The sequence below is a fragment of the Ambystoma mexicanum genome, chromosome 1q, assembly GCF_040938575.1.
Source record: "Ambystoma mexicanum isolate Mex_15411 chromosome 1q, UKY_AmexF1_1, whole genome shotgun sequence".
Taxonomy (NCBI): domain Eukaryota; kingdom Metazoa; phylum Chordata; class Amphibia; order Caudata; family Ambystomatidae; genus Ambystoma; species Ambystoma mexicanum.
This window is the reverse complement of record NC_090922.1, coordinates 615,837,566-615,852,059: the sequence shown is the minus strand read 5'-3', so window position 1 is coordinate 615,852,059 and position 14,494 is coordinate 615,837,566. Positions and strand designations below refer to the sequence as shown.

Sequence of the window (14,494 nt, the reverse complement as noted above, 5' to 3'; positions counted from 1 at the left end):
ACGACAGAAAATGAGGAGGCAATAGAACGACTGAACCATGCCACCCAAACCCTGGAGCTAAAGATGGAGGATATGGAAAAAAATAAATAAAAAAAAGATCGCTCAAGGAAAATATATATAAGGATTAAAAGCTTGCCGGAATCGATGGCTGATAGGGAGGACATGGAGGCTCAAGTCCAACAGATATTTGGGGGGCTTCTGGAAAACCCCAGAAGAAAGTGGTCTGGAACGCATCCATAAGACTGGAAGACTGTCAGTGGAATGTCTTGTTCGCTTTTTCACTCTACACGCAGAAAGAGGTGGTCTGGAGAGGAGCAAGAGCAGAAGAACCAGTGCTGTAACAGGGGTCTCATATAAAACTATTTCAGGGTCTGGCCGATAAAGAGGCCATAGGCAGACGATGTGTGGGGGGGGGAACGATGCAAGGGGGGGCAGGACTGGGGAGGGTCAGGATGGTGGGAGGCAACAGTGGAGGGCACAAGGGGAAGGGCTACAAGGTAACAGAAGTTGGGTACCGGTATCAGGGTAAGGAAGCAGGAGGGTCAGTTCAAGTAGGAACAGGGGCAAGGTACCTAATGCAAGGGCTGGAGGCTGCGGAAGAGATCAATGGAACAGGGGAAGCAGCAAGAGTGAGGGGCCGAGGAACGGTAGGATGCAGGAACTCTTGCAGAGTCATTATTCAAGTGTGCAGCACACAAAATGAGGGGACTCAACTCACCCCTCAAAAGGAAGAAACTAAAGCTGAGCACAGAGAAATCAAATCCCGATATCCTGGGACTACATGAGACCCACCTGCTGAGGTCAGACCAGGTGAGATTGATACTAAGGGGTTTCTCGCGGATTATCCATGTCTCAGGCCTAAACAAGACATGTGGGGTGGCCCTGGCTATTCGAGATGCAGTTGACTTTAGGATAAGAGCCACTAAGGTTGATAAAGGGGGCCCATTTGAATGAGTGGTGGATGACCTTGAGGGAGTCCCATAAACAATAGCATCAATATATGCCCCCAACACAGGGCAGGAGGGGTTTCAGAGGGACCTTCTGGATATGCTGGAGGGGTTCTCTATAGGCCATATTATACTGATGGGCGACTTCGACATAGCCTGGTCCCAGGAATTAGACAGGGGTTCAAAGGGGTTGGCTCACAGGGGAGGGGAGGAATCTAGGTCGTTGAGGGACAGGTTGGATGCCTTGGGCTTTAGGGATGCCTGGAGAGGGTTGCACAGAGACAGGGAGGGCTTTGCCTTTTTTTCACCCCACGGTACATGGGTCACATTCCCGTATCATATATCTGGGTCTCAACTCCGCTGTTAGGACATGTGACTGAACTAGAGAAGGGCCCTCTCGGCATAGCAAACCATACAGTGATCTCAATGGCTCTCACCCTCACCGGACGCAAGGCGTTGCTAGGGCGCTGGTCGGTACCAGCGGGAACTGTTGAGGGATCTGATCATTAAGGAGACCCTAGAGAACAAGATTAGGGATTTCTTCGACTTCAATACGGCTGCAGACACAGGGGAGAGTACCCAATAGGATGCGTTTAAGGCAATGCTCAGGGGTGATCTCATCGCGGCAAAGGACAAGAAATTAAGGGTGCTAGAGATGCAACTGGAAGCTGAGGTAGGTGGAATCAATAATGGCGGGAGTACTAACTAGACGGGCTATGAGGGAATATAGCCAAGCAGTGGGCCAGATCAATGTCCTGAGAACTAAGAAGGCAGAGAGATCCCTACTATTTGTCCGCCAGCGGTTTTATGCCAAGCCAACAAATACATTTGTTAGGATACTGGTGCAGTTGTTGAGGGGGGCATCTGCCAGCAATACTATAACAGAAATAACAGATGACCTAGGTATTCGACACTCTCTCACAAAGGAGATCCAGGAAGTCTTTGTCCAATACTATGGGGACCTATTCCAGTCTCAGAATCTAACCGTTTTCTGCAGGACTTGCTAAACGGGGTCCAACTACCCAAATTGGGAACCGAGGCTAGGAAAGTCTTGGGACGGGAGATTACAGAGGAGGGGGGACAGAAGGTCATCTTGGCACTATCCCCTCTACACCCCAACAAGTCACCTGGGCCAGATGGATATACTGCAGCTTTCTACAAAACGTTCAGGCGAATCCTTCTCCTCCACCTAACAAGACTCTTTAATCACTTGCGTGAAATTGGCCACATCTTGGCGTCAATGTAGGAGGCAAAAATGATCGTCATCTCTAAACCAAACAAGGATCCCACCAGGTGATAGCATTAATATAGATGGCAAAATGTATACCAAAATCTTAGCCAACAGATTGGTGGATCATCTGCTGTACTTGATCCACCCAGATCAGTCGGGGTTCGTGATGGGGAGACAAACTTTCGATAACATTAGGCACATAGCACACCTGGTGGAGAAGGCCCATCGGACAGCGCTTCCAGCGGTCCTACTTTCCCCTCGACGCCAAGAACACTTTTGATCATGTGGAATGGGCATTTATGTTTAAAGTGATGGAAAGGGACTTCATTCGTATGGTTGAGGTGAATTACAATACCCCGCTGGTGCAGCTATTAATGGATCTTTATCCAAGGGTTTCAATCTAAGCAGAGGGAGCCAGCAGGGTTGTCCCCTATCCCTCCTGCTCTATGCTATATACTTAGAGCCCTTGCTGCAATTTCTGCATGAATCTCACTAGGTACACAGGATACCTTTCGGAGGAGTCCATCATAAAACTGCAGACAACGTATTACTCACACTTACGAAGCCTGGGGAGTTGGTGGGGTCATGTAGGAGAATGCTATCGGAGTTAGGGTGGTCTCGGGCCTGAGGATCACCATTCCCACCCATGCTGGGCTCCATTAAAGCGGACCTTAGTAAATGGAAAAACTTAAGAATGTCCTGGTTAGGCAGAATAGCTGCAGTCAAGATGCTCATGCTTCCTCGACTGCTCTCTCTCTTTTTCCGGCTCAGCCTCTGGCGGTCCCCAGCAGCTTTTTCTGAGACTTGGGTAAAATTACTGGTCACTTTATCTGTGAAGGTAAGTAGCCACAGCTCAACCGGGGCCTTCTAATGTCCCCTAGGTGTGAGGTCAGTCTGGCGCTTCCCAATTTTCAACAATACTGTGAGGCTTTGCAGATCTGCATCAAAAGGGAGTGGCTCTTGGGAAGCGGGGGGAAATTATGAGTAGTCATGGACTGGGCTGTATTGGAAGGGGACTTGAGAAACAGTCTATGGCTTCCGCACCAACACAGGCCTTGGCATCTGCATCCAAGCTCCATAACTAAGCTTGTGGCCGACACATGGGACAACTTAGTCAAGAAGTATGAGATCACAACGTTTCCATCCCAGTTTACTCCGCTGTATAATAATCCAGAATTTTCACCGGGAATGGAACCGGGGGCTTTCACACTGACAAAAAGGGAGATGCCACGTAATTCAGGATATGTTTCAGGGCACCACTATCAGACTCTTCCACGAGTGCAAACAATGTTTTGGGTTGGGGGAAAATGAAAGGCTGTGTTATTCCCAGATGAGGCATTGGCTTCTAGACTCAGTTATCAAGAAGGCAGCAATGCACCCATTCGCTCACTTAGAATAATACATGGCGAGACATGATGGCGAAAGGGGCCAAATATCGGGTCTTTACAGGGTCTTGGGAGCAGCCACCCCCGCGCAGCATGGCCATATATGGCGCATTGGGAGAGGACGATCAGTAGGGAGCTGGATAAGAGCAACTGGGAAAGGCTCTGGTCATTGGTACCCAAGGTGGTTAAGGCAACTCAATTACAGGAGGGTTATTACAAACTGATATTCAGGTGGCACTAGACACCGTTCCGTCTCCACAGCATATATCCTGAGTCATCCAAGGCATTTTAGAGGAGATGCGGGGACGAGGGCCGCTCCTGATCTCACATAGGGTGGAGATGCCCTAAAATTGAACCATTTTGGAGAAAAGTGCGTTTAGCCCAGGTGGTCATTTTCGGGAAGGCTGCAAGGGTGTCCCCAGAGGAAGTGATACTAGGGATGGACGACGGGACATTGGGAGAAGAACCCAGTGGTCAGAGGAAGGCCAGACAGTGCTCACTCCGGTGGCAATGCTCCTTATAGCACAGCTTTGGAAAGGAACAGATACCCCCTCACTGCAACACTGGCTACGGAAAATCTGGGCGATTGTGGCCCTTGAGTGGGCAACGTATGCAATGAACAACAACATAGCCTGCTTCGCTACGGACTGGGGACGAATCCTCGGCTTCCTCAACAAAGACTTTAGAGCCCAATGTTCCCCTCAGCGCCTGAAAATGCTAGACTTATGTTGAGCTGTCTCGAGTGCTTCTTCTACTTTTCTTTGAGGTTGTAGGACTGTACTTGCCTGCAGGGGGGTGGGAGTGGCACGGGGAGGGGAACTGTTAAAGTTTTTCAAGATTGAGGGGAATTTTTTGCGACTCGTTCCTTTATTGTTGAAAATCAATGAACAGAGTTTAAAACTAAAAAAAAGTAAAAAATGAAAAGAGGGAGGATGAATTATTCACTATATGCAGACTATTTGATTGGGTACTTGATCTTGGGCACTGAGCTACATTTACCTAGTATCTACTGCAAGACAGACTGGTGTTGAATGTAGACGGACTGTTCGTAATGAATTATTGACGTACTTGTACCTTGGAAGGCAGAATACTGGATGGTAATCGTAACATTAGGAAGATTTTGTGTCCTGTTGAAAGCAGGGGGTACTGAATTAAGCTCCCCAAATTGTTGAAGCTATAGTGACTGTCTTTTTAATGAGATGTGATTAAATATAATCACTATATTCTACAGTGTATGGATTTATTTTCATCTGTTGGTATTTCCAAATGAACAAGTTCATGGATGGAAACATGTAGGGCTATCGAAGTGGAATTACTTTTATATAAGTTTATGCTTCAATTACAATTATTGATACTTTTTGAAAATCAAAGTGGCTGTAATGATAACACTACAACTCTGGAACTTGGCAGGACGCATCAAGTCTATTCTTCGATGAAACAGCAACGTAACTTGCTGCCCGATGTTTTATCCAGAGTCCATTACTTTCAACGGAAAGAAAGGATCATGGCCGCGGCGTGACAAAAAGAGCCAGTGGAGTTCCGGGACTCAAGGATTTCCCTATATCAGGACCTGGCACCACGCACCCTGGCGAATAGATGGAAATTACACATAGTAATGGCTTGGTTACAGTCGCAAGGGCTCAGATATTGCTGGGGGTTCCCTTACAAACTCCTATTAGAATACCAGAACCAGCGATACGCTATTGGTTCAGAAAAAGAAGTGTCAGAGCTGATTAGTGGGACTCCAGGCAGCACTCAAAATGATCCGGGAGTAGCAAGAGTAACCCAAGGAGACCTAGAAGGAGGCGACTCTCAGGGACAACACCGGCTGGACTGGGGATTGAACTGGGTCGGAGCGTACATACTTGGCGCACTGACATATGAAACTTGCAGTTTCAGAATATTGAAGATCCAGATTTGCCAGGTCCTTGGAACTGCCGGTAAGGGACTATGATCTCCTAGGTTAGCAAAAATGGTGCAAATGTGTAACAATGTGTTTGAAGCTACCAGGGGTAACTGGAGAGGGGTGATAGTTGCCATGAGGGAATGACGCCATTGGGAATGTTATTGTGAATAACAATGTTGGTTCTTTAGTGTTAAAGCTAATGGTTTAGTTCTTGGGGAAATCGCACATTTTGGTTCTGGTCACTCACGAGTTCTTAGGCATTACTTCTTGAAAGTGTTACTCCAAGGAACTCCTCCCGATTCCCAGTTTCTCTTAGTGATGAAATCCTGGCTCGAAACGACACATGATGGTATCCACTGATATCTCATGTCTGCCCTTAATGTTCGGCGTCTGAAATCCCTAATAAAGCGGAAAGCATTAATACAGAGAATCTCCTCTCTGGAAGTGGATTTGGTTTTCCTACAAGAGACCCATCTATTAAAAGATGAAAAGCATCTCATTACTAAAAATGGTACCCATGTGAATATTTTGCGAATAGTGTCTTTAAACAACGGGGAGTAGCCATCATGGTTCACAAGAGCCTTGCGAATATTGGAAGTCTTGCGGGATGCAGAAGGGAGATTTCTGCTACTTTAAGGTTATCTGGGGATTGCAAGCTCATGGGCCTAATGAAAAGCAGGCTGAATTTCTGGGGAAATTCTTGGAGACCTTGGCGGGCTTCATGGAAGGGGAAATCATAATGGGGGGCGGGAGGGGTTAAATTGTGTGGTAGACCCGACCATAGATAAAACACTAGCCCACACTTCTAATAACAAAAATAACTTCTACACCACAACGACTTGTGAGAGAGCTTTCCTTACTAGAGACATGGTGCTTTTTCCACTCAGGGGAGAGGGAAAATACGTTTTACTCTGCTGTGCACAAGGCCTTCAAGACTAGAAAAGTTCCTTGTCTCATCCCGCTGGTTAAATAGAGTTCCTGCCAAATGCTCTCATAGACCATTCTCCCGTAAAATTGTAGTTAGACCTAGGTCAGGACACGCCATGGCAAAAACCTCCATGGAGATTCAATGAAGCTATACTAATAGATACGGTTGCAAGGGCTCACATAGAAGAGGCTATAGACAACTACTTTCGGGAAAATGTTACAGAGGGTATGGATATGCAAACTGTGGGATGAGGGGAAGGTGGTCTTTCGGGGGGGACCATAATCGGGCATTCGTGGCAGAACTCAAACTATATTGGTCCATGCTGGAGGGCATAGTTCAAGACAAGGAGAAGGTGCATGCATCAAAAGTCAGGTGCTCATCACGGGACCGCAGAATAGCGAGACACGCCCTGGAGACTCAATTGATGGGGAAGGAGGCACAGTCTATTCTTAAGATGAAAATAGTTCTACTCTAGTGGCAACAAGGCAAATAAATTATTGGCAGCCAAACTTAAGAAAGCGGCAACTCGTAATTATGTTGGAGCATTGAGGGGTGAAGATGGGACGCAAGTAGTTACGGAAATAGGGAAGTTGAAGATTTTGGAAGAATTCTTTCGTAAGGTTTCCACCCCACATCAGGGAAACCCTACACATATTCGAGAATGTATTGAACAGGCACAACCCCGCCACCCCCCGAATCCCTGACACTACGAGGGAAACTTTAGAGAACCCCATATCCGCCTAAAATGAAGCCCAAGCCATACATGCATACGTGTTCTCCCAGCGGGAAGGCCCCCCCGGTCCAGACAGGTTTACCAACTGATTTTACAAAGCATTTGTAGGTCCCTTAATCCCGCAACTCACCACTCTATTTAATTCCTTCTGCGAATCTGGGAAAGTGACAGATTCCATGGCAGAATCCGTAACTACACCACTTTTGAAACTGGAGAAAGACCCTGAGATCTGCACTTCCTACCGCCCCATTGCTCTCCTAAACACTGACACCAAATGCTATACCAAAATCCAGGCTACAATGTTGGTAGAGGTTCTACCACACCTAATCAACAAAGACCAAACGGGTTCATTAAAAATACAGGTGCTCATGACAACATTCGGAGGACCGGACAGCATTGGCTCCTAAAATCCTGGGGGGATTATCACTCCTTTCCCTAGATGCCAGTCGAGCATTTGATACCATGTCATGGGATTCTTTACAAGCAGTACTGCCATCTTATGATTTTGGCCCAGTGTTTAATAAACTAATAATGGCTAACTTCCAAATTCCATCCACCAAAATCAAAGTAAATGCTGCTAGATCCGCTCCACTCCCTCTGGCTAGGGGCACGAGGCAAGGATGCCCGTTGTCTCCCTTAATTTTTGCATTGGCTTTAGAGCCCCTGGCACAAATGATACAAAGCAATCCACACATACTGGACACATGAGGGTAACACACATAAAGTGCTGTTATGTGCCAATATTATCGGTTTCCTTCAGAAGCCTTTCCTGTCGATCTCGCCTTGCCTTCATCTCCTAGAAAGATTCACCCAGGCATCAGGCTTCCGCATTGACCGCCAGAAATCAGTGAGGCTTACAATCATAGAACCACCTGAAACCCACCTGGCTCTGCAGTCAGCCTTTCCTTTTTGGTGGGCGGATAATGAAAATCGTATACCTGTGGGTTTGCATTACTACATCGTACAAAGCCCTGGCGGGGAGCCAACATCCCTGCTTTGTGGAAGGAGAATAAAGACACTGAAACTTTAGGAATTGCAATAAATCTCATGGCTTGGTAGAGTCAGGGCAATTAAAATGACAATTCTACTGAGGCTCCTATTTGTCTTTCAAGCACTACCAATCCTCGTCTCAGAGAGAGACCTTCCAACTACAGAAGGCAACTAGTCAATTCATATGGAAAAAGAAACCACCTAGAATTTCGCGCCAAGTATTCCTGAGGTCAAAGGGGAGGAGGGGATTTGGGGTCCCAACTATACAGCGCTACCTCAGAGCAGCACAGATTGCACCAATGCTCGAATGGGAGCTAGAAGACTGGCCCATTTAGCTTTCCTACTGAAATCTGCCAGGGTTCATTTGCTACACTCCACCCGAGCTACCCTTACTACCTGGGATAAAGATTGTTCGCAATTGGAATTTAAAACAGGACTATACAAGATAGTAGTCCTCTCACATTTATAGAATGCAAAAGAAAAGTTAAACTTACCTGAAACTGACCGTTTTAGATACTTTCAGATCAGACACTGGGTGTCCAATGGCTGAGTTATCCAGGCAGGTTTGCGTCTCCCCATAGGGATTGAACTTCAGATTGCAGAAGGGCAGGAGCTTTGGAAAATATCTAGTTGCTACCGCCCACTACATAGAGCTTCAATTGAAGAAAAACATCCATATATATGAAATGCTGGGAAAGGGAATTAGGGGTACAGATCCCAACATATCAGATTCTTGGCAGATAATATGGGCCCGAACTCAAAAAAGCTCCAGATGCACAATGTTCAAGGAGTGTGCGATAAATAAAAAAATATGATATTGTTGGTACATAACCCCACAGAGATTACACCCCACAGAGATTACACGCAATTCTACCCGAATATCCAGTGCGCTGTTAGCATGGGTGTGGTCAGCTGGGGATCTCACACATATGTGGTGGCTTTGCCCTAAAATACGAACATATTTGCAAGAAATCCAGTCGAGTATAATTGGGCCCCATTCGTTGAATTTGTGCAAGAGAAAGAGCACATGTTCTTTAGGCCGCAGATATTGAAGCATTTATTTCAAAATTAATGTAATTCGACACATGCGGGGGGAACCCTGCGGGGGATGGGAATATTCTAGGGGAAATGAGGAAGTGAAGTGTTGTTGGAAATATATAAAAGGAACACTAGGACAACTCGTAGGGCCAACTGTTATTAATATTGTTTGTTAATTTGTTTTATTATTTGGGAGGATTATGGTAATGAAAATGGAAAAGAAGTGTCGATGTTCCCATTTTGAATGTTATATCACTGTTCGAGATTTCAATAAAAAGACAACATTTGAAGAAATAAAAATTAAAAGAAATACATTTGTGATTAAGTTTTCAGTTAGTCATTATTTTTCACTTTAAATATATGTTGTCATTAGACAAACTATATGCATGGTCAATGCTCACTACGTACGATTTGATCAAAGCACCACAAATTGTGGTAAACTGTATTCTGATAACCATAGTAACTTCTGCGTAAAACAAAGTGTCAATAGAGGCAGACAGATCAAGGAGTACAGTGGTCAAATTGAATTGCTACCATAAAACCTAATGTACTCAGCTTTGTACAGAATACAGAAACCACTAGCTGCTGCTCCTTCTTTGAAGCTGTACTAAAATAAGCGTATACAATCTTGTAAAAAAACAAACAAAAACAAAAAAAAATATATCACATTTAAATACAGACGACATGTACCAAATTCTGTTGCTGATACAATGTACTCAGAACTGTGCAGAATACGACTACATGTAATTACTCACAGGAAACCCATTAAAAATATTCTTAAAGGGAAACTTCAGAGCAATGTACAAGTCCATAATGCCACACTTAATAACGAAAATTCCACCCAAGCAATCTCTGCAACTACTTACTTATCACACCTCTCCCCTTTCTCAAAGACATTTTGCAGATACACTTTGTGAGACAATCAGTTAAGCTAAAGCCCTCCTGCAGTATGAAAACCGCATCATTCAAGCGGTGGATGATGCCACCTGCATAATGGGCAATGGAGGACGCCTCCTCCCTGCACTATTGGACATACCAGTTCTTAAAAATAAGAGACATTAGTCCAAATGGGCCCTCCCAAATCCAAACAGCCTGCCTCTCGACACCCCACCATCTCCTGTAACTTTCGACCTCTACATAGAACTTACAGTAAAATGCAGACACACAACTGTATCTGTCCCTTCTGCGAATGACTAGCAGCACTTCAAATCTTGCCTTTCCTCATTCAAACTTGGATGTATAGCACCGACTTGATGCTCAGCCAAACAAAACGGAACCAATCGTACAATCAGAAAGGCTATTGGGCCTGAACCTGGAAGGAACAATGCCTACCCCAGCTCAACAGCATGGGCAATTCCTTTATCTTCCATTGCATTTGCCACTTTAAAGTGCACAATGGCATGTTAACTGAGACTGCACACTATCAGTTTTCCCAGAAGCAAAATAATGCCATTATCTCCTAGAAACAAACTTCTGGTGTCTGATCTATCATTCAACCATGGCCCTCCTCCCATGTGTATATGTGCCAATGCACTGATGTCCACAACACCACGGAAGCTGCTAAAAGAACATTACACACCCAACGGCCTCATCAAGCGCAACAAGAAATTATATTTCATAATATCTACCTTTAACAAACTTTAGGTTCTGCCATGGAAAATCAGAATAATTGTCAGGGTCTGTGTCTTCACCTCCTAAACAGGGATGGTAAACACAACATTGAAAACCAAAACACCAGACTTAATCACCCAATGCAAGACAAAAATCTGGCGACAAGCCTTATCACTCGGAGCTCGGAAGCCATGAAACAACATCCCAGAACAAATCTCTCCCACAATTCATAAAGGAATTAAAACCCCACTCCAATCAGCCCTTTTCCAAGGCCCAGCAACAACCTCTGGGAGAAGACATTATTGGTCAAACCAAAACCAGGTCATCAATGCCTTCAGCACTGAGATGTTGCTTGTCCCCCCCTCCCCTTCCTCCCTCAGTGGTCTATAGCTTGGACAGCAAACTTAACAAATACCCAAAACACAGATAACGAGGCTGTTGGCGATATACCTGGTACTATAGATTACATTGACAGATCACACATGGCATACTTAATGCTGTAGTTCATAGATCAATTAATGAATAGATTTCTTACCGCAGACCCGTACCCATCCTTGCTGTTGGCACACACATTCCCTGAGGATCCTCTCCAGGGCTCTGCTACCCTCTAGTTCATCAGGCTCTTGGTGCAGCCCCGGGTACATGTCCTGAGGGGAGCCTGGCACAGGCCAGGGGGCCAGGCTTAGCATGAGGACCACATATAGCCAGACCAAAGGATGTGATGTCTCCTGTGATGTGAAGTTCTAGTTTCTACTGTGCTGCAGAGAGGTTGTTCTAGGCCAATATTGATTTATCTGCCCCTGACGCACTGTTGTCTTGGGCGAGATATTTATGTTCGAGGGGCTGCACGAGAAGGCGTGGATGAGAGTTTGTACCCAAAGTCCGTGTCCTGATGGAAGTCTTGCTCTTAATAAAGAGGTGAGATGGGGCACTTATCTTGAGGAAGGGGGAGGAGGGTTGTTTTCTTGCAGATTCGTATCTTGTGTGTCAGGGGTTGCTATTGGGGCAACAGACTTTGGCCTGCGAGAGACACTAGTCCTGTGGGAGCTCTTGAGACACGAAAGGAGGGGGCTTTGTCCTACGGGGGTCAGAGGCTGGCGTGTCACTAGCGCAGAAAAAATAGATATTTTCATGAAAATGTGGGGGAGGTTCTGTTCGTGGTTGTCATGGGTGTTCTTCCAAAGGGTGCGGGCTTTCTTGCCTTGTGGAGCGAGTGTGCTCTTCGTCCAAGGAAAAGCTAGTCCCGTTCGTTGAGGGTCTCTTATTCTGGAGAAGGAAGGCTGTATTTTCCGTAAAAGCAGTGGTTCTCGCCCTGGCGGCTTCTCTGCTACCCAGTGTGTTCTTTGGGATGGCGGGGTCTTTACTCTCACGGGGAGGCTTCCTATTCACGTCTCCTGTTTGCTTCTTCGGTGGTGTGCGACTCAGGATCAAGTCCAACCTCTACCCTTCTCTCAGGGACTCACACAGCCCCGACTCGTATACCCCCCTCTGTCAACGTACTACAGCGCTTGAACCAAGGCCCCTCCCACAAGCAAAGTTCCAACCCCCTGACCAAGAGAAACCCCGCCCCTGTATTTAGACCTACCTCCTAGCGACGGCCTTCCCCCTGCTGGCGAAGCCCCCCTCCATAGACTATAGGTAATGTCTACTTCCCATCCGAGAAAGGGACCTTTGCAATGCCCCGCCTATTCTTCTTCACGTGACTTTGGGCACGTTTCCTTCACTACCAATGCATGTAGCGTCCTATGTCATCTTCGTGTCCCTGTTCCTGAAGTTCCTGAGTGGAAAGCGGGAAGGCTCCGCCTGACAGGCTGCTAGCGCGCAGGAATCCTGGGTGCGCTTGGTGGCCCTCATCGTTATTTTTGTGGGCGGGAACGGGGAAGTCTCTGGCTGCAAGAGCAGCCGCAACTGCGCGATCTTGGGTGCCTGAGATTATAATGTAAATTTTCTTCGGGATAGCGGGAAAGTTCCTCCAAGACACCACATGGAGCGTCCTGCTTCATCTTGTGCCTCATTTTTTATTATGAATGGGAACCGAGGAGATTCTGGCAAGAGCAGCAGGAACCTGTGTGCTCTTGAGTGGCTGACATTAACATGGCGATTTTCTTCGAGATACCGTGTAAATTCCTGCAAAACACCACCTTGAGATGGGGGAGCGGAAAAATTACATTTACTTAAAAACATGTTTTCATCTATTCAACGTGAAAGGTATGGAGGGGCTAAGAAAGGGAACAGTGCTCACAGTGAATGGCGGGCGAACGCAATGACGGAGGAGGCCATGGCGGGCGCCGCCCCTTAGTGGGGGCTCCTGGCCAGCCTACCCCCTTGCAATGCATGGGTGGGCTAAAGGGAGGTCTGGCCCGGAAGTGTAACGGGGATGACACCCACAATGCCGGAAGGGAGAGGGGGCGCAGGACCGAGAGGAAGTTGGGCCTATAAAGGCCTCCACGCGAGTGGCTTTCTCACCCCGGAAGAAGGAACATTCAAGTAAACCATCAGAAAGGGCATGCAAAAACTCAGATAATGGAAGAACAGCAGGGTTCCAATACAAATTGCCCACTATCCAACTTGGACATTCAATAGAACTTCTTCTTGCCAGTCTCACCATAAGGATCCCCTGGATACTATTTGAGATAAGAACAGAGGATTTAAAGACCTCATTACTAGAGGCCACCAAAAGACCCCCCCATTGGTCTGCCAACCCCTGGAGCCAAGGCCAACTGCTGAAAAATAGAGTACCCATCTATACCCACTAAGCAAATTAACCAAGTTTCTTGAAAAAGAATTGGGTCAAATGTTTTAAAAATGTCTGATCTTCTAGGCTCCTCAGAGAAGGAGGCATAACCTCTAGTATTCCATGATAACACATTAACCTGAGTCGACCCTACAGCTTCGGATGGGTCATACCCATCTTAAGAAAAACTTGTGAGATTACTTTGGGGAGCATATCCCACAGATTCGATTGAATGGTTGCGGGAACATCCTTAGTAGCTGCTCCCCTAGCATGCTCTTGGTTAACTACCTGGAAAAAGTGAGCGGTAACAGGTACCGGACAAGTCACAGAAATCAAGTCAGTAGAACTACAAATGGTTGTAGTTCTACTACTGGTTGGTGGGGGGAGTGAACATGGCCGATGTTTGGGGGGCTGTTTGGGAGGGGGTGGTGTTTCACTGTTGGGCTAAAAATTATAAAAGTCACTTGGGTAAGGTTTGCAAGAAATTGACGGTATCACATCACACATTGAACTAGAGGTGGATCCTTGTATTTCATCTTGGACATTGCATGTACCGCTGGCTTGAGTTCCTCAGTTAAGTTGCTCAGTTGGAATGTCTGAGGTTTTGGAAATCCCTTTAAGGCATGTAAGATAATGGCCTATGTGAAAGCGAAAGGTGCTAATGTTATCTTTTTGCAAGAGATGCATATATTGGCTAAACAGGCAGAACTATTTGCACCAGGGTGGGGGAGGAATAGATATACGTCCTATTTGACGAAGGCCAGGGGGGTCATGACTTTAATACGCCGAGATATACAGTTTGTGCACCTGGATAAAAAGATTGACGAGGGAGGACGATATGTATTGTGCATGGCACTCCATGTGGGCAGGAGGTACTCCTGCCGAATGTGTATGGCCCTAACGTCGATGTCGCTGAATTTTTTGATTATTTCAATTGTGCGCCCAGTATCCAATGGCCTTATTGATTTGGGGGGGGGCATGAACATTATAT

The 14,494-nt window shown here is 46.3% G+C and overlaps 1 protein-coding gene across 2 annotated transcripts in view; it reads right to left on the bottom strand.

Annotated features, from left to right (window-relative positions):
- Positions 1-12,316, bottom strand: part of RASAL2 (RAS protein activator like 2) — a 1,332,618-nt gene extending 1,320,302 nt beyond the window's left edge. The window contains exon 1 of one of the 2 annotated variants that reach the window (XM_069641161.1): positions 11,305-12,316. In XM_069641161.1, coding sequence (XP_069497262.1) covers positions 11,305-11,458 — 154 coding nt within the window. In that variant the 5' untranslated portion in view covers positions 11,459-12,316. The remainder of the gene's footprint in view (positions 1-11,304) is intronic. The other variant, XM_069641162.1, reaches the window with a different exon arrangement.
- Positions 12,317-14,494: the final 2,178 nt, after the last annotated feature.